General features: G+C 38.5%; 1 protein-coding gene across 1 annotated transcript; it reads right to left on the reverse strand.

The window, feature by feature from the left end:
- Nucleotides 1-596: 596 nt before the first annotated feature.
- LOC127448880 (ATP-dependent 6-phosphofructokinase, muscle type-like) lies at nt 597-21,861 on the reverse strand. The gene is made up of 24 exons (XM_051711780.1): nt 21,636-21,861; nt 18,534-18,611; nt 17,374-17,472; nt 12,452-12,525; nt 12,114-12,191; nt 10,025-10,214; nt 9,266-9,431; nt 9,115-9,159; nt 8,820-8,928; nt 8,575-8,670; nt 8,378-8,470; nt 7,314-7,439; nt 6,951-7,015; nt 6,590-6,653; nt 6,317-6,463; nt 6,142-6,212; nt 5,251-5,338; nt 4,750-4,902; nt 4,004-4,168; nt 3,846-3,907; nt 3,572-3,683; nt 1,689-1,788; nt 1,438-1,543; nt 597-1,329 (listed from the first exon to the last, which is right to left on the reverse strand). The coding sequence occupies exons 1-24, from the start codon at nt 21,859-21,861 to the stop codon at nt 1,194-1,196; spliced, it is 2,649 nt and encodes an 882-aa protein (XP_051567740.1). The 3' UTR covers nt 597-1,193.
- Nucleotides 21,862-24,329: the final 2,468 nt, after the last annotated feature.

The raw sequence follows: 24,329 nt of genomic DNA on the forward strand, positions 1-24,329 counted from the left end.
GACTGGTTTTGGATATCAGACAGAACTCTGATATATGGATATCTTCTGATGGAGAGAGAGGTCTTGAACTATTGTTCATTGTTAGTTCATGTTAGTTAGTAACTAATGTTAACAAATACAACTTTTGATGTAAAAATGTATTAGTATATGTTGAAATTAACATTAAACAAGATTATTAAATGTTGTAAAAGTATTGTTCATTGTTAGTTCATGTTAACCATGATGTTAACAAATGGAACCTTTTTGTAGTGTTACCTGGTTATTACTGTTACTGTCTTTTGCCACATGGCGGCGCTGTTGTGAACGCTTCAGCATCCGAAATTTGTTAAATATTTGGACCTCACATTTATTTGTAATCTGAACATTCTGCTTTTAAATCTTCAAAATGAGTTTCCCTACAAAAATAGTTTTAGGGAAGCACTTTTTCTTTAGTTTTACCACAACATGAAAGGAACTCATTTCTTAGTCAGCTAACCACTTGAGTAAGAAAAGCACTGTGAACTCTTGAGTCATTATGACAGGAGAGAGAGAGATGATATGAGGGGACAATGGCTCGATGCAGGCCTATAAAGAAGAGTAAAAGCAGAGAACCGGGGCAACATCCTTTTATTTTATAAATGTATATCACAGAGATTCAGAGCATGTACTGAAAACATCTAGAATTACAGCTTCTGTTTAATGTGGCAAATAGATTTATTTATTTATTATTTTTCAAAAATGAGCACAATTTAGACATGATGATATGTTAAAAAAAAAGGGGGGGGGGGTTGGGTGAATCCATGTTTCTGCTGAAAAAAAGAGTTTGTGTCATTTAAATTCTGTAACAGAATGTGGTGGATCTTATGACACTATCCTACTGTAATTGGGCGGGTTTGGGTGGTTTACGAGGACTTTTTTTAGGTTACAAACTGCTAAATACAAGGATATTATGCTATAAATGTGGTTTATGAGGACATTTCTAGTGTCTCCATAATACAAATGGCTTAAAAAACATACTAAACGATGTTTTATTGAAAATGTAAAAATGCAGAAAGTTTTTTTGTGAGGGTTAGGTTTAGGGGTAGGGTTTGGTTGATAGAATCTATAGTTCATACAGTATAAACATCATTATGTCTATGGAGAGTCCTCATAAGGATAGCCGCACCAACATGTGTGTGTGTGTGTGTGTGTGTGTGTGTGTGTGTGTATACAGCCTAGACTGCTCCTCTCTTCTTGATAACATGCTCCATAGTAGCAGTCTCTGATGTGTCCAAATTGATCTTGTATTTGGCCAGAATCTTGAGAATGGGCCTAAGCTTCAGCCACCACTGTGTCTTTGGTATACGATGTCTGAAAGAGAAACAAAGGCAGAGAGAGAGAGCACAGTGATAAGATAGGACTCACCCAGTGGATGACAATGTGTTCACTGGTAAATTGAAAGACAGAGGGATCTCTCACTCAAAGTCAGTGTTCTCTTTGAGCTCAGAGAGAGACTGGAAGACCATTGATCTCTTCCTCAATCCCAGAACACAGGCAGAATCCGGTGTGTTAGCAAAGATACGCCCTGCTCATATAGGAGCGAAAAACATTTAGGGACAAATGGAGAAAATTATTTGCACGCACTATAGTCTTTATGTAAATTGAAATACATACAATTAAAATCTTCTGGTGCTCTTTTTCTTTAGCCGTGCCAATTGTAGTATACTTACCATGTCTGTAGCACTCCTTTAGTTTATCAGTCAACCACAACACTGCTTTAGCACCCATTTTTGTGCCAAAGGTCCTGTCAAATGGTGTAGGGGTTCCACCCTGAAAAATATAGCGAAAGCAAGTTAGTGATTGTGACCTGTGATAATAAAAAGGGGAAAAAAACATTTAACCTGTCTACATCATGAGGACTAATCAGAAAACTCAGTTTTGATGTTGAAGTCAACATGAAACGGCATTCATAATCTATTTTACGTCAGTACAGTGATTTATTTCAGAATGAAACAGGATATTAAATGAGAAATGTATGGCGGGACTTTATCCGTCAGGAATTGATTGCATTGGAAAAGTTGGTCTCTGTATGACCAGTGGTTAAAGGGGAGGGGTTAAAAAATAAGATGGCTTGGTGACGTCAACCGAAAGTTGTTTCAGAGGTGGAGCAGTTATTACATTTGGTGAAACATTACGGTGGCATTTTTTCTTTGTTCACATTAAGATTAGGAACATGTACATAACCTCTTGCGACCCCGCGTCCACATGCATGGATATTGTGTTTTGGCTTCGCTATACGCAACGCATAATTTAAATTTATTTAAACCGACTGAATACTGTTCACAACACTCTAGACTGTCATTTAAGTGTTCAACTTCTGGCACACCAAGTCACGTGACACAACAGTATGGCATCGATTTCCATATTGCACTTCTAGCGCAGGGCCAACAAAAGCAGGGCTGCAGTTAGAAATTCTTGTGCCCAGGGGGGCCTGGGTAGCTCAGTGGTAAAAGACGCTGGCTACCACCCCTGGAGTTGGCTAGTTTGAATCCCAGGGCGTGCTGAGTGACTCCAGCCAGGTCTCCTAAGCAACGTGACAGTTCTTCCATCAACGTATGCTGCCCCAGAGGCTTTTGCTTTTGCTTTCGCATGCTGTCTCCGTATTTACAACCGCGTTTAGATGCGCTCTAAAATATTGAACCAACCTCCACTCTGGCCGGGCCCCCCCTCAAGCCCGGGCCCGGGACAAAATGTCCAGTAGTCCTCCCTAATCGACGGCTCTGAACAAAAGTGCCTCTGGTAAGAAACCTCTTGTAAGTTTTTCATTGAAACCTGTTTGGGTGTGAAGAGTAGTGTATCCAGTTTCGTTTGATATGCCGTTTTAAAAAATTCATTCATTTTTCACGTGTCAGCGCGCTGATAAACATGATGTCCACATTTGTGGATTTTGGGACATTATTCCCTCAAAAGTTGAAAAAACAAAAACATGTTAGTTATTTTAAATAACTTTCAATCTTAACACATCTGTGGGTCATTTAGCATCATTTTAATATAAATTTTGTTATATTTTATTTTATCACTGTACAATAGAGTACAACAGTTCTATTCATTTGGTTAGTAAATGCATTCCTATACATATTTCCTGTGCAAAATTGTATTTTAACATGGATGGCAGGCAGTGATTGGATGATGCTGGCCATTACTTTATAATGAATAAGAATTTTTTATTCAGGTTTACAGAAAATCAGCTGTAATGTCCGTAACATCTCAAAAACATGAATGACCAACACTCCTGTAAACATAATTAACAATTTGATGAAAAAAAATCTGACTTTCTATAGCTTGGTATTATTTAAAATGTCACAATTTAGTCCCGTTGTCCACATATGTGGACATCAATTTTTAGGAAAACTATTTGCTCTAGAATTTATTATTAGCATTATTATTATTATTATTTTGCTTGTATATTAGGTGCTACAAGTTACAAATCAAAAGGGGAAATGGAAAATGAACACAGCAGTCACGCTCTGGTCTCAGGATGTTAAGATAGTAAATAGGGCCAATTTCATGTTGACTTTAAAAAGATAGTATTATCAATTTTGCTTGCGCAGACCTGCTGCATGTGACCAAGCACATTCTTGCGGCAGTCAAAAACTCCTTTGCCCTCTTCTGAGTACAAGTTGAAGAGGAAATCTGTAGTATAGTTTGCATTACATTTCTCATTCCTGTGGGAAAACAATTTTATATTATTTGTGTTGGTGGAAGAATAAAATAACACCACAGTCATTTGTCAAGATTATGGCATAAATTTACTGAATGAGAAAGAGAGAGTGAGGTTTAGAATGAAAAGATGCAGAGGAAACAGATTGGGTAACAGAAAGGCCAACCTGAGGATGAGGCCTCGTTTCACTGTGGTCTTCATCTTCTCCAACAAATGTTCCACGTTTGTCTACCTCCCAATCGGAAATTAATCAATTAGCAGACAAACCAAATTACATCTATCTATCCGTTTATGCACTAATCCAATCATGAAACTGTATGCCACCTCCAAATCTTGAATGCCAAAAGGCTCCTCATAAATATAGGCAGCGTCAGCCCCAGCAGCCAGTCCTGCCATAGTTGCTAGATATCCACAGAATCCTCCCATAGTTTCAGTGATGAAAACCCTGCGCTTTGTTCCTGCAGCAGACTGCTTTATCCTGTCGCATGTCTTAAAAACATGCACAAGAAGAAGAAAAAATATGCTTCATTTAGCATCTTTCTAATTTCATACAATTGTTTTCATCCTCATAACAATTTCAGTTGTTGAATTGGAAAATAAACATGCATTTCAGAATATCTTAATGTTTGGTATGACCCCCTTTTTCTTTAATGACAATATACACTCGAGCTGGCATGGACTACAAGTTTGTGCAAAACCTGATGATACCAGCATGATTTGACAAGCTTTCAAAGAGCATCTTGTGCGCTTCAATTTAAGCAAGAAAACCTGATCTTTTGCAGAAAGGGGTTAACAAAGAAAATGTAACAAATGTGCTTATTTGATAAGTGACCAAGAAATAGTGCACAATCTTAAATATTTCTTATTCATGCTACATCATAACATTTAATTGTTTACTGTAAAATAATTCACAAAATTTTCTGTTTATTTCCAGTCTCAGACTTCTGGACCCCACTGTATATATTTAATATTTAGATTAATATTTCTGGTCTGGATCGCATAGTTTCTTCTTTCAAACAAATATGTATTAGCATGTATTTGATTGTGTGGATTAAGTAAATGTTTCTTACTGATGTGATAGTATTGAGGGCAGTATCAGCTCCAATACTGAAGTCTGATCCAGGAACATTATTAGACACAGTAGCTGGAATAACAACCAGGGGAATACACAACTCCTCATACTTTTCTCTGGCAGTCACTAATTCCAAACCTCCAGAAAATGCCTAAATAAGAGAGAAAGAATGTAAGAATGGATGGAGCATGTAAGCAAATAAAAACATACTAAACACATGTTTATTTAAAGGGATGGTTCACTCAAAAAAAATATTTGCTCACTCAGAATGTTAGTTTCCGTTCACTTTCACTTTCATTGCATATTTTTCTGTACAATTAAGGTGAAATATGGCTGAGGTTTACATTCTGCCAAACATCTACTTTTATGTTCCATTGTAGAAGGAAAGTCACACAGGTTTGAGGTTAAGTAAATAATGGCAGGCTTTTCACATGCAGGTTAATTTTTGGGGGTTGAACTATCCCTTTAATATTAGCAGTAGTTGCTCTGATGTTCTCACCTCAAACCCACCTATGATAACCAGGGCATGAATGTTAAATTTGGCTATATTCAGACTGATGTCTTCAATCATACTAGCTGGCAGGTTCCTAAAGGGAGAGAGGGAGAAAGAAAGAGAGAGAGAGAGAAAAACAGGTTCTGTCAAGGAGATCAATTCTGTAACATAACACTATAAAGGTAATAAATGTTGTGATTTAAAAGTGAAGTGTGTCATTCACACAACAGTATCAGCACCAAATGAAATTGCAAATATAATTGTTTCCCAAAATCACGCCTTCCGCCCCTCTTCTGCCATTGCTCATGCCAACAGGTAGTCCCGTCCAAAACTTACGCCAGTGGTTGAACCAGACGTTCACTCAAATTACCAGAACAATGTTTTCAAAGCACTACAGAGCTGTATGCTCTATGTGAGGTCAACCTAATGGCTTACTTATAGTTGTCTCTGCACAATAAACTAGGATCAGAGAGATTATTTGAAAGGAATAGTTCACCCAAATATGAAAATTCTCTCATCATTTACTCACCCTCATGCCATCCCAGATGTGCATGACTTGCATTTTTTGGACCTAGAGAGTGGAAATATTCTTCTAAATATCTTAATTTGTGTTCAGCAGAAGAAAGAAAGTCATACACATCTTGGATGGCATGAAGGTAAATAAATGATGAGAGAATTTTAATTTTTTGGGTGAACTATCCCTTTAACATGAAAACTACACTTCACCTTTAAAAGCAGGATGGTTACCTCTGAAAAAATGAGTTGACTTCAGAGGTGTTGATATTTGACATAATATTCATATGTAATAGTGACTACATATGAAAAGGGCACTGTGGTTGTAATTTCAAAGCACTATAAAGGTGCAATATTTGACTTAAATTAATAGCTCTGTGGTACCTTTTGGTTCCTAGATTAGAACCGCCTTTGCCTGTCCAACCTCCCACATAGGCCCATGAGATTGGTTCAATCTGGAAAGGGTAGGAGATACAGAGATACATAAAGAGACAGAAAGAGCAATAGACTAAATCTCTCAAATCTCTCAAATGTTTCGTAAAATGGGCTCATGGGTTACAGTCCCCTGTGCAAGTCCCTCGAAGCCGTCATGCACAGCTAACATGTTATGTCCTTGAAGGATTCCAATCCTAACCGCTGAACGGACAACAGCATTCATTCCTGCACACGGAGCTCCCACATTCAGTATTGCAATGTTTATATTACTCTACAGAAGGAGAGAAAGATGAAAAGAGTGAGAGAAAGGGCAGAGAGGCCAAAATAAAATATATACATGACAGTGATAAATGTAAAGTGACTTCTGACTAAATGATCTGCAGATGCAGTTACACACCTTCAAGTCAGGGGCGGACACATGGGCTAAGAGCTTATATGTGTTCCAATTGTTCTCAAAACTCCTGCAGGAGAGAGTAGCATATCAATCACAAAGTGTAGTCATCTTCTATAGTGAAAGCATGGGAAAGAATGTACACTGAAGAAATGTTTTGTCAGAAAACCTAAAAATGCACTTAATTTGGTAAGATCTAAATTAATTGGTTTAATTCAAGTCAAAATTATTTTTGAATACGAATGAATCAACCTGACTACATTAGGTTACGCCAGCGGAAATGTTTTTTAAAGGTTAGATCAAGTAGAAATAGAACCTCACAAATTTTTTACAGTGTAAACAAGAAAGAAAAGAACGACAAACTTACTTTCCCCTGAGCTTGACGGCTTCCTCGAACCTGCCCTCTGCCATAGCTTTGCTCACCTCTTTAGTCTAAACAAGGACAATGAGAAATTACAAATTAAATATTGATTTTAAAATTTAAACTCAGTAAGAGTACAAATGGACAATGATACACAATAAGTGTTTTCAAATAATAAAATAAATAAAAAGGACAGAAATCAGCAGTTAGATGGATTTGATTTGGATTACCACATATAAAAAATTCATAAAATGGGAAGTATTAATTCATCCTCAAAGAGGTCAGTAAATGTGTCATAAAATATTTGAAGCAACAAGGTTGAGAATGAATTCAGAATTTAGAGGGATTTGTGTGTCTGTGCCACCTCACCACTTGCACACACTCCATGAGGGGCAGTCGGACAGCCATGTTCCCAGACAGACTGACCACACATGCTGGAGTGTCAGGAGTGGCCTCCAGCAATGCCATCACAGCCTCCACACCCATCCTACTGCCCTGATAAAAAGAGACAGAGGGTAAGACCTTATCTTCTGCATGGATGATATATGCCTGCAAATACGGTATTTGTACAAAAAGACAATGATAACCAAAAACATCTACTAATGCATGATTCTTCATCCAATAGGTGTCAATATGAAGTCCAAAACCACTGTTGTATTGACCAGCAAAACATAACTAAAAATGTCTTTGCAATACAATGTAAAATCATGTATTAGAACAGGACATGTATTAAAGGGATAGTTCTCCCAAAAGTGAAAATTCTCTCACATTTACTCACCCTCACGCCATCCCAGATGTAAATGACTTTATTTCTTCTTCTAAACACAAAGATTTTTAGAAGAATATCTCAGCTCTGTTGGTTCACTCACTGCAATGCAAGCCAGAACTTTGAAGCTCCAAAAAGGACATAAAGGCAGCATAAAAGTCATTTATACGACTCCAGTGGTTTAATCCATGTCTTTAGAAGCAATATGATAGGTGTGGGTGAGAAACAGATCAATATTTAAGTCCTTTTTTACTATAATTCTCCATTTTCGCTTTCAATTTCACGTTCTTCTTCTTTTGTTTTTGGCAATTCGCATTCTTCATGCATATCGCCACCTACTGGGCAGGTAGGAGAATTTATAGTAAAATAGGACTTAAATATTGCTCTGTTTCTCACCCACACCTATCATATCGCTTCTGAAGACATTGATTTAACCACTGGAGTCGTATGGATTATTTCATGCTGCCTTTATGTCCTTTATGGAGCTTCAAAGAGCTGGCCACCATTCACTTGCATTGAATGGACCAACAGAGCTGAAATATTCTTCTGAAAATCTTCGTTTGTGTTTAGCCGAAGAAAGAAAGTCATACACATCTGGGATGGTATGAGAGTGAGTAAACAAGATGGAATTTTCATTTTTGGGTGAACTATCCCTTTAAGATCATACCAGGATTCTGTCAAAGGCTGAAGGTGTTCCTCCTCTCTGCACGTGACCCAGAATTGTGGCACGTGTGTCAAAACCAAGCTTCTTAGTGACCAGCTAAACAAACACAAATATACACAAGGCATGAGCCATGTTAAGTAACAGCTGATAAAACATGATAAGCTATGATCATATCTCATCATGCAGTGTGCGACTCTTACGGTCTTGATAATGTCGCAAGTGATGGGTTTGCCATGGCGATCCAAAGCTCCTTCAGCCACGATGATGACATTCAGACGATGGCCAATGCTTCTTTGCTGGGCAATGAATCACACAAACACATATAGTATAGGGGGAGGGGACATTACAATGATATTAGAAAGAATATAATGTCGATGGCACTGATAATGATGAGAAATCATAATAATAATAATAATAATAAAAACAAAATTTATATAGATGTTACATAGGTTAGTCTTCTGCATAGATGATCTTCCCAGCCTTCATCTGGAGGCATTTCAGGAATAAAAACCCAGTCGGCACCACATGCCAGGGCAGTAACTAAGGCCAAATACCTACATCAAACACATACACACACTTTTGGTTAGAGGTAGCAATCTTGTTTATAACTATATTACTGCAGCTTTTTTGTTTCTATATCTATTTATGAAAGAAATATGCTACATTAAAATACATATTTTGGTGTAATATAATATATGAGCATCCTATAAAAATGACACATGCATTTTACTGCAACATACCCACAATTCCTCCCCATCACCTCCAAAATGAAGGTTCTTTGATGACTGTAGGGAAAGAAGAATGGTTAAATCAAGTTATCAGGTTCTGTATATCTGAATATTTTAAAATTGTAATTTGATCATACGCTTGCATGTGTGTGTCTGTATGTACCTCTGAGCTGTTGTTGTTATGGCATCCACTACTTCCATGATCCTGTGCAGAGCTGAATCTGTACCAATGGTCATGTCTGTGCCACAGAAATCATTGTCTATGGATCCAACCATTCCAACGATGTTCAGATGAGATGAACGCTTGGCCTCCTCTGCTGTGATCTTACCTATGGACACAGACAATTCTTGCTTTTGGAAATCTAGTGATATTGGTCGGCTGGTGTCATTATGCCTCTTAATTGAACACATTCAATGTTATCGGCTCCCTCAGGCAAATAATTTCAAAAACATACAGAAATACTGAATAGATGAAGTATAACAAACGGAGCACATGGGGAATGGTAGTTCTTAGAAAGGCATTCCACAGATCTTCTATTCTGTCTTGTTTGGTTTCTCTGGCCTTCTTTGGCAGATCTTACAAAAAGTACTATGATGTTATATTGTTATGTTTTTTTGAACATGGTAACATGGTAATACCATGATTTTTGGACATGATACCATGGTAAAACCATTATAGGACATATGGTAATACCATTCTTTTCATTACCTTTGAGTACCATTGTATACATCACTATTTCTATTGTATTTGATACTATCACTGCACAAAGGTACAATCACAGTAGTTTTTTGTAAGGCCAAGTATAGTGAGACCATGTTATGATGTTGATAATGTAAGATAAAAAAAATTATTCTAAGCTATGTGATTCACAGCAATGATTATGGGTATTTTAGTTCTCTGTGTTGGGTAGCATAGTCCTACCTGCTTTCAGCAGGATTTGGAGCAGCTCACTCCACTCATTGCGGAACTCATTGGCACCTGTTAGGCTGCCATCTCCACCAATTACACACAGATTTGTTATGCCCAACTTCACCAGGTTACATGCTGCCTTTGCTCTGCCCTCCTTAGTGCGGAAGTCCTGGCAGCGGGCACTACCAATCACTGTGCCACCCTGACAACATAGAGAGAAGTAACATAGATACTGTAACTTTTAAGAAAGTTTACTGTAAGCATCTGCTAAATGACTACTTACAATAAAGACACAAGGCAAAAACTCTTACAAGAAACTTAATTTATGGATGTAATGTTAAAGGAACAGTTCACCCAAAAATAAAAATTCTCTCATCATTTACTTACCCTCATGCCATCCAAGATATAAAGGACTTTCTTTCTTCTGCAGAACACCAACAAAGATTTTTAGAAGAATATCTCAGCTCTGTACGTCCTCACAATGCAAGTGAATGGTGACCAGAGTTCAGAAGGTCCAAAAAGCATGTAAAGGCAGCAAAACATTAAACCATACTACTCCAGTGGTTAAATCAATGTCTTCTGAAGCGACGTGATAGGTGCGTGTGAGAAACAGATAAATATTTATGAACTTTTTCACTACAAATCTCCACCTTTGACCAGCCCTGACCAGTAGGTGGCGATATGCACGAAGAATGTGAATTTATAAAAAACAAAAGAAGAAGAAAGTGGAAATGAAAGTGAAAGTAGAGATTTATGGTTAAAAAGGTCTTAAATGTTGATCTGTTTTTTTACCTACTGTATCATATTGCTTCTGAAGACATGGATTTAACCACTGGAGTCTGGATTACATTTATGCCGCCTTTTTGTGTTTTTTGGACCTTCAGAGCTCTGGCCACCATTCACTTGAAAGGACATACAGAGCTGAGATATTCTTCTATACATCTTTGTTTGTGTTCTGCAGAATAAAGAAACTCATACACATCTGAGATGGCATGAGGGTGAGTAAATGATAAGAGAATTTAAATTTTTTGTGATTTCACTTTTGAAGCTCCAAAAATCACAGACAGTCAGCATAAACGTCATCGATACGACTCCAATGGTTAAATTAATGTCTTCTAAAGCTATACGATCGCTTTTAGTGCAAAAAAATATTAATATTTAAGTACTTTTTAACTATAATCCAATGCTTCCGGTAAGCTTCACGAGAGGGTGGAGTTCAAGTGGTCTCTTGTGTGACGTATTTGCATTGCCATGATACAGACGTAATCTCACCTTCTCCACTTGGTTGAGACATCCAGGATAAGCACACAAACGCACCATTGTGAGTAAAGAAACAGATAAATAAAGATCTAAACAAAAACTAACCAAGCTAATGTACAGCATTCCTCCTTCTCACTTATATACAGTGCTGCTCTTCCGGCTGTGATGCATGCGTGGTTGCCGCGGTGGATGGCATCAAGCCACATGATAAGATGTGCGGGTTGATGGTCCCGCACTGGGATTTGTCCTCCGCCACCCAGACTGAGGCGAATCACTACACGACCACAAGGACTTAAAAGCACATTGGGAATTGGGCATTCCAAATTGGGAGAAAAAGGGTAAAAATCCCCCCAAAAATAAATAAATAATTAGACATTAATTTAACCGCTGGTGTCGTATGGATGACGTTTATGCTGACTGTCTGTGATTTTTGGAGTTTCAAAAGTGAAATCACCATCCACTTGCATTTTAAGGACCTACTGAGCAAAGATATTTTTCTAATTTTCTTCAAATGTGTTCTGGTGATGAAAGAAATTCATACACACCTGGGATATCATGAGAAGGAGTAAATACAGAGAGAATTTTCATTTTTGGGTGAACTATTCCATTAAGTGGATAGCATAGCTCAGATAATTTGGGTTTAAAAGTTTGTGATGAGATCTCTTCTGAAACTCTATAGGAAACATGTGAGATAATTAGAGTCTTTCTCTCAGGAAAGCAAAAGTCTCCATTTGCTCGCTATTTGATCTGATTGCTGTCTGGGACAAACAATGGATATATTAAAGTTTCATTTGTGATTTTTGGTTATGTCAGCAAATATGTATGTGTATATGTTTATTACCAGTTGCAACATCATTGATACACTCTCCCAAGTTGCTGGTCGGATGTTACCTCCACCATCGACTAGGCCTTGATATCCCTAGACACACACAGACATTGCATTATGCATAACTGAACACCCACTCACATTACAGAATACATAAACTTTCAAAAGATTGAGTGCATTCAGAATCGTGCAAGACTTGAGGGAATTAGAAAATTTTATTCCCCCATAATAAATACTTTGGATGAATAACAGTGCATTAGAATTACAAATCATTGTTTCATGTGCAGCAAATGCCAGTCTTTCAATTTTAATTCTTTATTTCTTTTCTGAGTGTGTTTCAAGAGTGTACAAACCTCATGCACAAAATAGACTTTAGCGCCAGTGTAGATCCCAACTCTCACTGTGGCACGGACGGCAGCATTCATACCTGACATATCATAATTCACATATGTTAATTATCATAATTATTACATATTTTCTATAGACACAAAACAAATAGAATATTTTAAAAGTCACTGCGTGCAATCATTAAATTAGGCAGATTTGACAATGATTTATATACCAGAAGTACAGCTACCTTTAAGATTATAACATCTTTTCATTTGTCACAAGATGACAAAGCATTACATTTAATTAAGTTTAGCTGACTGCTTGTAGAACATATCCAGCTAACTACTAATTAACTAGAAAGCGTGTGGGAAGAAATTACTTTTTGTCTTATTCCAGACCTGTTATCTTGTCATCTGGGCACAGAAACACATACACACACACATACATAGTGTTTAAGTCCCATTGAAAAGGGCAATCTAAGTGACTCAAGTTTTAGTTAAGATTGAACCAGAGAGGAGAACAGGCAAGCCTCATTGCCCAGCCCTCTAAAGCAACCACATTTCCCCAAAGGTCACTGGCTAAATATAACACCCCCAAGACACACAGAGAGAGAGAGAGAGAGAGAGAGAGAGAGAGAGAGAGAAAGAGAGAGAGAGAGAGATCATGGATAAGAATTGAGAGGGAGAGAGAGAGAGAATGATGGGGTGACCATAGTTAAGGTTCTTCTAGGACTAGTTGACATTACACAGTTATTTGAATTATTCTGCAGCTGGTACCAGATAAGGTTAAAGGTGAGTTCTCTTTCCTACCGCTAAAGGTTGGCTAAAAGGTCAGTAAGAAAGTTCTATGACCTCTCATGACCTTTCTAATATACGACTGCTGTTGCTCATTCAACATGGCTGCTATAGCAATGAGGAGGTGAGAGTTCAATCAGGTAATCAAGGTTTACGGAGCCCATCCAACACAACCACTTTAAATCATCATCTATCAGGTGGAGCCAAATTCGAGCAGCACACACATTTGGCTTCATAGCTTGCATTATAATTCCAGAGAATAAAATATGAACCAGCATCTTTTGATGGATGAGTTATAGCTGTGGTGTTTTATTTTCAGATTTTTCAGGTTTATGTGAAGAGATTTACAGAAACAGAGAGGGAAAAAAATGGGGAATCTCCAACTTTTCTAGTTCACCCCAAACTGAAAAGTCACCCTTATGTTCTTCAAAACCCATATGGTTTCATTTCTTCCATTGAACTCAAAAGAAGTTTAGCAGAATGTTGATGCTGCTCTTTCGATACTTTGAAAGTGGATGACGCTTTAAACTGTCAAAAAAAAAAAAAAAAAAATTCTACCAAAAAAGCTGCTTTCTTCAGTATTACAATACTACAAGAAATTTCACACAAATGTCATTGTTTCTCACATGTATCATAAACAAAATGCCACATTTACTGTGTGGAAGCAGACTGAAAATGTCCTGGTTACTTCTGTAACCTCCGTTCCCTGATGGAGGGAACGAGACGTTGTGTCGATGTAGTAACACTAGGGGTCGCCCTTGGGAGCCCCAAACACCTCTGATCTTTGAGAAAAGGCCAATGGGAATTGGCGAGTGGAATTTGCATGCCACTCTCCTGGACATACGGGTATAAAAGGAGCTGGCTTGCAACCACTCATTCAGGTTTTGTGCTGAGGAGCTGAGACAAGGTCCCGGCCATTTCAGCGGGTAGTTCAGTGATGTGACAGGAGGGACACAACATCTCGTTCCCTCCATCAGGGAACGGAGGTTACGAAAGTAACCAGGACGTTCCCTATCTGTCACTTACTTGACGTTGTGTCGATATAGTGACACTAGGGGTCCCTATACAAAATGCCACAACTAGCTGAACTGTGTTACGTGAACTGGCGGTGCGAGACGGGCAGACCTATGTGTGCCCCGTAGCCAGCACACCCGGCCGTCACATAACCTCCCCCAACGCTCTTATGAGCGTCGTATGGTCCCCTGCACCTCGGGGACAATTCAACTGCCCAAAAAATGGGGACCGGCTGCCCCAGCTGCAGCCTCACGGCCTGTCACAACCGTTCTGGCGTGGGTGCAACTGTACCACAGCTGGGCCCGCGGGGGCAGGGGACCCGCCTCCGGAGCGACATGCCTGCCATAAAGGTGCGGTGCCCGGCGGTCGTGATAACGACAGCCGTGGACACCGAATGTGTGACCCAGGAAGTGAGGAAACCGCTCTTTTCTTGAAAATGTGGGTACCACAGCCCTTTGAGCATGCGTCGAAATCATAAGAAAAGGAAAACAACGATTCTTCTCCCAGCCCTCCACCAGGGATGGAGTGGTCTGTTTACCAGCTCCACATCTGTAGCGGGTCTCCGTCTCCCTGGGTCACCCATCTCAGGGGCGCTCCAAAGCCTTCCTCAGATTCTTAGAGGCAAAGTGAAAGGTGCCCGCCACAATCTCGTGAGCTCATCATGCACCTCCGGGAAGAAAGGAACTGGGGCAGGGCACGGCCGGGAGCGGCGCTCTGAGCCCAGGAACCAATCGTCAAGCCGCGAGGGTTCAGGGGGGAGTGGAGGGTTCCACTCCAGCCCGACGCTCACAGCTGCCCGGGCAAGCATGGCCGCCAGCTCCACGTCAGCCTGCGACTGGGCGACCGCACCAGAGGGTGGGAGCCCAGTCGAGCCCTCGGCGTCAGACTGGACGAGCCCGCTCTCCAATGCTGCGATCGAAAGCTCATCCTCTTCGCAAGCCCCGAATGAGATTGTGAACTCGCCCTGAGACGAGCCGGCGGTCTCGTCCCAGAACTCGACCGGGGCACACGAGCGTACTGGGGAATGGGAGGTCCATGGGAGGTTTCCCGGCAGAGAAGCTCCCAGTGAGGTCTCCAAATCGCCCCCAGTGCTAACCGCCGCAGCCTCATTTCCGTAGGTAGAAGGAACGAGGCGGGGAGCCGCTGGGGTGGTTTCCCCCTGACGAAGGAAAGCCGCGACCGCGATGTTGCCATGGTCATGTTCTCGCAATGAGGACATGACCCATCCACGAACGATGTCTCCGCGTGGGTAGCGCCCAAGCACGTGAGACAGCAATCGTGGCCATCAGAAGCGGAGAGATAGCGACCGCAACCAGGAATTATACACAGACGGAAAGACATCTTTAAAAAGATGCTCCATCTGTGCCACTCTTTTAGTAGGAAAATATACTCTTTTATTAGGAAGAATATACTCTGAAGCGCCCAGGGGCGTTCTCTGCACACCACCAGTGCAAGAGGGGGAAAAACCGCTGTAATGCGCCATAAATCCAACAGCTTTCGAGGTGAATGGATCGGTCTGAGGAATTCAGCTTGCTGAAACACAACCGCTCGGCTCCGAAAAAAAATCTGAATGAGTTTGAGCCGAATGAGCCAGCTCCTTTTATACCTGTATGTCCAGGGGAGTGGCATGCAAATTCCACTCGCCAAATCCCATTGGCCTTTTCTCAAAGATCAGAGGTGTTTGGGGCTCCCAAGGGCGACCCCTAGTATCACTACATCGACACAACGTCGAGTGAGTGACAGATAGGGAACAAAACTTTCACTATTGTCAGTTCTACTCAATCCTCCCATGTTTATATTACTCAAAAAATGTATGCAACCAAGGGAACTTAAATTAATTGGGGTGATTCAACTAAAAGTGTCTTGCCTACTTTCCTTAATCCATTTACATTGTAACAATATGAACAACTTTTGTTTAGTAAACTGAAACTGGGCAGAGGATTTCTAGTTCCAGGCATGCTTTGCATGGGACTCGACAGGGAGAGTAAATGTTAAAATTGAGTGTTATTTTATGTGTCTTTGTGCAAGATGAATATAAAGGGGGAGGCTTAGTGTTCGATGTTATGATATGTTGAAATATATAAGAATTTCCATTACTGTTGTAGTTGTGGGGGTTCCCATCATGGTAAAGAGTGAAGCCTGAGCCTAGGTTGAGGGCCAATACATTTTGAGTATACTATATTCCTTTACCTATTGAACAATTTCTGTGCTAACTATAGCATAATGACCAAGTTCCCACCAGCATGTGTTTAGCATGCAAACATTTCCTATCACTAGCTAGCATATCATTAAAAGAGCTTAATTTGAGTTATTTTGACATTTGACATTTTGTTGGGTTTACTTGATTCAGTTAGGTTCCATCTACTTGAAGTATTTAAATTGAAATTACATGGTAATTTTAATTTAAGAAAACTAATTTCAAACAAGTGGAACCACTGTCCATGACTAAATCAAGTTCAGCCAAAGAGATATTATTTTAGTGCAAGAACAAGATTCGTATCACATATTTGTATTCATATTTGTGAATAATGACTTAATTTATGCCTGTTTCTAACACAAAGCTATTGTATAAATTCAGAAGACTTGGAATATAGTTCATGAGTTGCATTAATTTCATGGTGCTTTTTTTTTTTTTTTTTTTGTCTTTTTGGAGCTTGACAGTATAAACCATTAACTACTTTCTTTATTTGGAAAAGATAATTTTGTGTCCCAGAAAAAAACCCCTCAAAAACATGGCTTTCAAATGCAATGAGGGTAAGTAAACAATGGCAGAATAAAATTTTTTGTGTAATTCCATTTTGTGTTAAAACTATTGATACAGTACACCTACATAACCAGGAACATAAAAACCTAATCATCCCATGGCATTCACTACAAAAAATGATGCCAGATGATGCTTATATAATGTTGTCATAGCACAAAAACACTGTGTTTAATGTGCGTTGTGATGTTTTAAAAGCATTTGTTGGATTCAGAGTTATTGTAGAATGTAATTAAACAAGCTAATGTAACAGTCGACCCCCCAAAAAAGTTGTTCAGCCCACCAGGTAATGCTCAATTAAGGCCCATACACAATATTTAATATTAAATAATTTACACATTGACATAGACACAGACACAAATACACCCTTCCTCACCTTGTGCATCTCCTCCTGAGGTGAGGACAGCAATGGCCCGTCCAACACCAATCTTTGTGGGATCCACAGGTGTCGAGCGCTGCATGTTGACCAGATGGCCTGAGGACAACCAAAGAAACAACTAGAAGTGAAGTGACTACCTTTCTCTCTTTCTCACTTTCTTTTTCAACTCTGGTGTCTCTTATTCTCTGGCAGTCACTCTCTCCTAGACTGAATGGGACAGTGAGGAGTCTAAGCATGATAGCTGTACAGACACCCTCTACCCTGGCATGTCTTGTCACACACACATGTATCCACCCCCTTCATTACTAAATATAAAATGAACTGCAGTCTCATCACATGCTTGGTGTTCTGATTAAACCACATACACACAGTTTAGTGTCACTTTTGATCCTGTGAAATGTGATCTTTGTGCACAGCAACCAGACAATGAAACACATACACAAAACATACACAGATATACACTGTGACACACACTGACATATTGTGAGTAGCAAAAATACTCACGCATGCTCTCTCACAGCACACACACACACACACACACACACACACACACACACACACACACACACATGTTGGTGCAGCTATCATTATGAGGACTCTCCAGAGACATAATGATTTTTATACTGTACGAACTATAGATTCAATCCCCTAACCTTACCCTACCCCTAAACCTAACTCTCACAAAAAACCTTCTGCATTTTTACATTTCCAATAAAACCTCGTTTTGTATGTTTTTTAAGTGATTTGAATTATGGGGACACTAGAAATATCCTCATAAACCACATTTATAGCATAATACCCTTGTAATTACCAGTTTGTAACCTAAACCACTTCAACCTGCCCACACGCACACACACACAAACTTTTTATATCATTGTGGGGACACTCCATAGACTTCCATGCATTTTATGGATTTTATACAGATCTAACGATAATTTCTATCCCCTAACCCTAACCCTACCCCTAAACCTAACCCTCACAGAAACCATTTTGGATTTTTAAATTTTCAAAAAAACATTGTGTAGTATGTTTAATAAGCCATTTCCCAATGTAGGTGATCTCAGATTTTACTATACTTGTGGGAACATTTGGTCCCCACAATGTAGTGTAAACATGTACACAAACACACACACACACACACACACACACAGACTTACAGCCATTGTATATGCTAGCTGAAGTGCAGAGGTCATTGAGGGCTCCGTTAAAATATTTTTTAGAGGTGGGGTTTTCATCTAGAACACAAGGACATTAAAAAATTGATTAGTCTATTTTTTCATGCTAGAATACTCAACACAGCTCTAGGATGACTAAACTATTTATAGTACACCACACTTCCATCAGATCTTTTTCAGAAAACACTTAATGTTATGAATACAAAATCATTATGACTATATGGAGAAGAGGTATATTACCATATGTGCTGTATTAACTGTATGTTTGTGTAATGCTGTAACTCTTAGACAGACCAGAGACTGATCGGCACAGTAAAAAGCTAAAAGGAGGGGCAGTTATCAGGCTTAAGGCCGAAAAGCTTTTCACAACACAAATAAACTCATCTTCCATTCAATTCAACCCTGCAACTTATTTACTACCCTACCTAAAACTAGTGAGGGGAATATTTTGGTCATTCTCAAGAAAACTGTGCTACTTTAAAAATGATTTGTTGGTTCAACAACCGTAACATAAATAAATAAATAGCTTATTTAAGGGGCCTGGGTAGCTCAGCAAGTATTGACCCTGACTGCCACTCCTGGAGTCGCAAGTTCGAATCCAGGGTGTGCTGAGTGACTCCAGCCAGATCTCCTAAGCAACCAAATTGGCCTGGTTGCTAGTGAGGGTAGAGTCACATGGGGTAACCTCCTCATGGTCATGATTAGTGGTTCTCACTCTCAATGGGGTGCATGGTAAGTTGTGCGTGGATCGCAGAGAGTAGCATAAGGCTCCACATGCTGCGAGTCTCCGCGGTGTCACGTGCCACGTGATAAGATGCGCAGATTGACTGTCTCAGAAGCGGAGGCAACTGAGACTTGTCCTCCGCCACCCGGATTGAGGTGAGTAACCGCGCCACCACGAGGACCAAGTAAGTAGTGGGAATTGGGCATGACAAAATTGGGGAGAAAAGGGGATACTTTTTATATATATATATATATATATATATATATATATATATATATATATATATAAAATAGCTTATTTAAGAACACACTGACACATATTTAAAACATTTTTAGCTTTACTTAATTTTCATTTATTGCGTGAGTTTAGAGATTTATGTAACGTAAATGAATAATCGTGAGTGCTTTGAACTTCTTTAGCTTACAAATCCATAAAATTAAGATTTTAAGTACTACTAACTCAAACAATCAAGTACAGAACTGAGGTTATGGAGAATACCCATAAGTCCCTGAACTTTATTTAAGCATGTCTGTTTGTCAAAAGGAACTTATGTGGGCATTTAGTTGTTATTAAGAATTCATAGAGATTTTAGCTTTTTGCTAATTTTAGTATTATTGATGTTGCTTTACTGTAAATAGCTGTTTTGTGTAAAGTCGGGTGATCCGTGTTCCATTAGTGGTCAACTTGGATCCTGTTCAATCCATTAAATTTTTCCTTGAGCATGTGAATATGCATAGCTAAAGAGCATCTTTATGTGCACTTCTTTAGGGAATCAAGTTTAATGCCTGACCTCAGTTATTATTTTCTTTAAAGCCAAGTAAATTAAGTTAAGCAGAAACAGTGATATAAATGTTAATTTAAAACAACTTGCTAATATTGCTAAATCTATTTTGTGTGAAATACATATTTAAATGACCATACATTAAATTTATATGTAAAGTGTGATGTAAAAAGGCTACGTATATATTTTAAGTAAATCCAACACATATTTTTTTTCAGTGTGTCCCCATGATGACTTGCTATTGATATAATCAGTAGGATACTGAACATAGTCACATTATTTTGATAGATTTGACTTTGCTTGTCTCCATTCATCACCATTACATACAAGTTATATATACAGTATATGTTAGATAAAAATCTACCTAACAATTTCTTTTATTGACAATAAATATTGCGATTTAACTGTAAATGTAGTTTTTCTTATCCAAAAATGATATATGTATAATCTGCTAAGAATAAGCAGATAAATGTGTTTGTCTCTCACTTTATTTTGTCCTGTAACAATTTATTTATTGTGACAAATGTATTTATGTAATTGTATAAAAAAAAAATATTTTCATTATATACAGAAAAACTATTTTTTTGTTGAAAAATAATGGAAAAAATTGTCTTTGGCACGAAGAACGAGAATATTCACTGTAAATAATGCAATGAGATGCAATGATCTTTGCTAGCCAAGGCTGTTATCAGGCATTTTGCACCCACGCTGTAATATTCAAACCAGAAATAATTTGAATGTAACCCAGATTAAATTTACAATCATACACATAGAGTAAACTATGTTTTATTTCTCATTTTAGAAAGAGGAAGACTTTTAGTCACCAATGTTAACCTCCTAATAGGATTATAGTGGTCACAGATTAGACTCTGTGACTCTCACGTCCATGTGTGCAACAGATGCTGGGTACTGAACAACTTTGGTGCCAGATGAAGTGTCCAATGATCGAAGGCTGCTGTGGATTGCTTACGCCCAGCAAGTCACATCTCAATTACTGCAGTTGTCACACGTTAAAGGCAAGGACTTTTATTAGCTATCTGACAGCTACAAACCTCCCCAATCTTGTTTTGCAATTTAGAGGAGTTATTTACAGGGCCGAGATAAACCTCCTTAACACCAGATAATTCTCTTTAGGGACATTAAATGCAGTGAGATAAATGCTATTCACCAGAAAAATTGTTATATATGTACTGGAAAGAAATGCCTGTCAAAATAATCTGAATTGGTTATGATAACTTTACAATAAATAAATAAATCCAAAGCAATACAGAAATGAATACCAACACTATAAGTAATAACTTTTGTAGAAGTTAACCTGATGGTAGTGGGGGAAGGAGAAAGTTTAAAACTGAAGTGTGTAATTTCTGTGTTACTAGTGTCACCAAAAGGAATTGCAAAAATACTGATTGTTTTCAAACAGGTTTCCTGAACATCCAAAATAATAACTTTACACACCAACACACATAACATTATCCAAAGAGAATTCACAACCACAATAAGTTATAGAGCTAAAACATGCCATTGTTGATACTCCTTTTTAACACGCACACTGATGAAAACAAACATACACTACTCGTACCGTAGACATGATTAGCATCAAATTGAATCTTCCTGTGCGTGCACTGCCAGATCAACACAGCCAGTCCAAAATGAGGAATCCAGTGGAAAAGGAGTACCGACAGTTGCAGAAAGTACACGCACAACTCTGACAAACATACACTAACCTGGCACACACATACAAATGCATCCCAAATGCATACACACACCTGGCAGACACACACGCAGTTGTCCCACACTGCCTCCATTCCTCCCAGTGGAATGAGGTGGTGTGGTGGCCATGACAAGTATCAGTATTATTAGAACTGACCTCAAATTCCTACTCACGTTTTCTCTTTTCTTCTCCCTGTTTCTCTCTCTTTAATTACATTATCCTCATTCCTCCTGCATTTTTCATCAAATCTCTCTCTTATTTTCTGGTCTTTTATATCGGCATCTGTTTATTGGTCTGTTTTTCTTGTTTTTTGTTAATCAGATTAAGTATTTTTGCTGGCTCAATGCTCAGAATTCAGCTGGACTAACAGCAGTAGAGGGAGTCTAACACTGTAATAGGATTTCATGCAACACAGTTCACGTGTAGATTTTATTGGATCAAAGCAGGAGTTAGGACAGGCAATGATTTTTACTGAAAGGTTTCAGTGTGTTCTTAGGACAGAGGAATTTTTCATGAAAGTCAGGTCAGGGTATGTTGTCACATTTTTATTGAGGCAGGTTGTCACGTGTTATAAATTTCATACATTTATTAATTACAATATTTGATGTCCAAAACAATATTTTGATATTTTTTAAGGTGAATTTTCTATTTTTGTTGTTGCATGAATTGTTGTGCTACATAATTATTTTACTTTTTAAATTTTGCCGAAAAGCCTTTCTAATTGATATGCAGGTGTATAGATTTAAAGAGAGGCATAGTATTTGTTTTTCGTGATGGGTGGGGACACATTCCCCATCATCCCCCAATGTTCATAAGAAACCTACACCACTGCTTTAGAGGCAAGCTCCATTGTGACAACTTGAACTATGGCCCGCTTTTGGGGCATGTTGTCATAAAAGGTGACAGTGTGTTCAATGAATTGTATCTCTTTTCCTGGAAAAGAAGAGTGAAAATGTTCATTGCTTGTAGCCAAGACATCAAGGTATGTAGCTATGCAGAAATTGATATATATATATATATATATAAAGAAGAAGCAGAAGAAAAAAAGAAGAAAACATCCTGAGAATATCCTGAGATATTCACAGGAGTGAAAGTGTGACAACTAACCCCCTATAATAAATAATTGGACATTTTTGTTTTTCCAGTAATTCATCTTTTCTCATATTCTTCATGATAACCCCACTTTGAATTCTGTCTCTATCTTTTTATGTTTTCTATTACTGTGTCTGTCTTCTTATAAGGTTCTCACAGGTTGCACTACCACTTTTTTACCAGTGGGTGGAAACAGATATTCACCTGCAACTTCTTTCTCAGTTTTGCAGGGAGGGTGCCAAATATTAACAGTAAATATTAACCTAAAGATTCCCACAAAAATAGGATTTTATGGCACTTTACATTTGCTCCATAAGTAATTTAATTTCTTTGGTATTTTATGAAGGGCTGGTGCTGCCAGATTAATGTACTAACTGAACTGGCAATTTTTAATGGGAATGTATGAGAATCTTTAGACTAATTATTTTTATTTTTTACAGTCTGTACCCCTCTTTTATCTATACCTTCATACTGTATTTCCATCTCCTATTTCAGCTATTTTATTTATTTATCATGTCTTCTATTCCCACTTGATATTCCTCCCACTAAATTTAATTTCTTATAAGCCTTTTCACCATCTCTATTGTCCTCCATTTATCTTCTCAGTTCATTTTCCGGCTTGTCCTCCTCTGCCTCTATGCACCTTTATTTTAGTGACCTTCCCTCTTCTAAATTCCTTTCTCTTTCCACCCCTCTCTCTTTCCCTTTTTCCCCCATTCCTGTTTTTAATTGTATACTAAATGAAATGCTAAACATTTAAAGCACACACTCTTGAGAATGCATGCACACACACATAGGCTACACACACACTTTGTGTTGCATATCAAATGAATTGTGTTTGTATGTGTGGGTAGAGATGGAGGGCATTTTTGTGTAGCGGTGCTGGGTACTCACATGTTTGTTTTCAAATCTGTGGGTGTGTGTATGCATGGGCAAGTGAGTGTGCACATGTGCAATACTAACTAATTAGTGGTCCTAACCAGTGGTGGGCCATGCATTAATAGTCTAGGCCTTCAGTGTGATTCATGACATTAAGAAAACACAGTTTCACAATGAATAAGACACCCTATGCCTTTGGGCATCATACATTATGTCGCAGCTAAATAATAATACCAATTGACATTTTAAAAACACGTCCACGCACGAAAGCCAGAACTTGAAATGATACTTAATTCTCAAGCAAGCCTAATTTTAACTGCAGCATGACTGTTTTGTGAAATGAACGTCTCCCGAACAGACATTCAAAAATCATGATTTTTCATATGAATCTACCAAGGAGGTCTATAATACCTGGAAAATCTATCTAATTAAATTTGCAATTTAAATGTTGGTTGCAATAAATTTCGTTTCGTCAGGGTACACGGTTATGCTGCGTTCCATTCAAGTTAGATGTGGGATATTCCTACTTGATATCTCCGACCATAAATGCATTCCATTCCCCAATATTCGGAAGATGACGTTTAAGGAAAC

The sequence above is a fragment of the Myxocyprinus asiaticus genome, chromosome 12 (genome assembly GCF_019703515.2).
Source record: "Myxocyprinus asiaticus isolate MX2 ecotype Aquarium Trade chromosome 12, UBuf_Myxa_2, whole genome shotgun sequence".
Lineage (NCBI taxonomy): Eukaryota > Metazoa > Chordata > Actinopteri > Cypriniformes > Catostomidae > Myxocyprinus > Myxocyprinus asiaticus.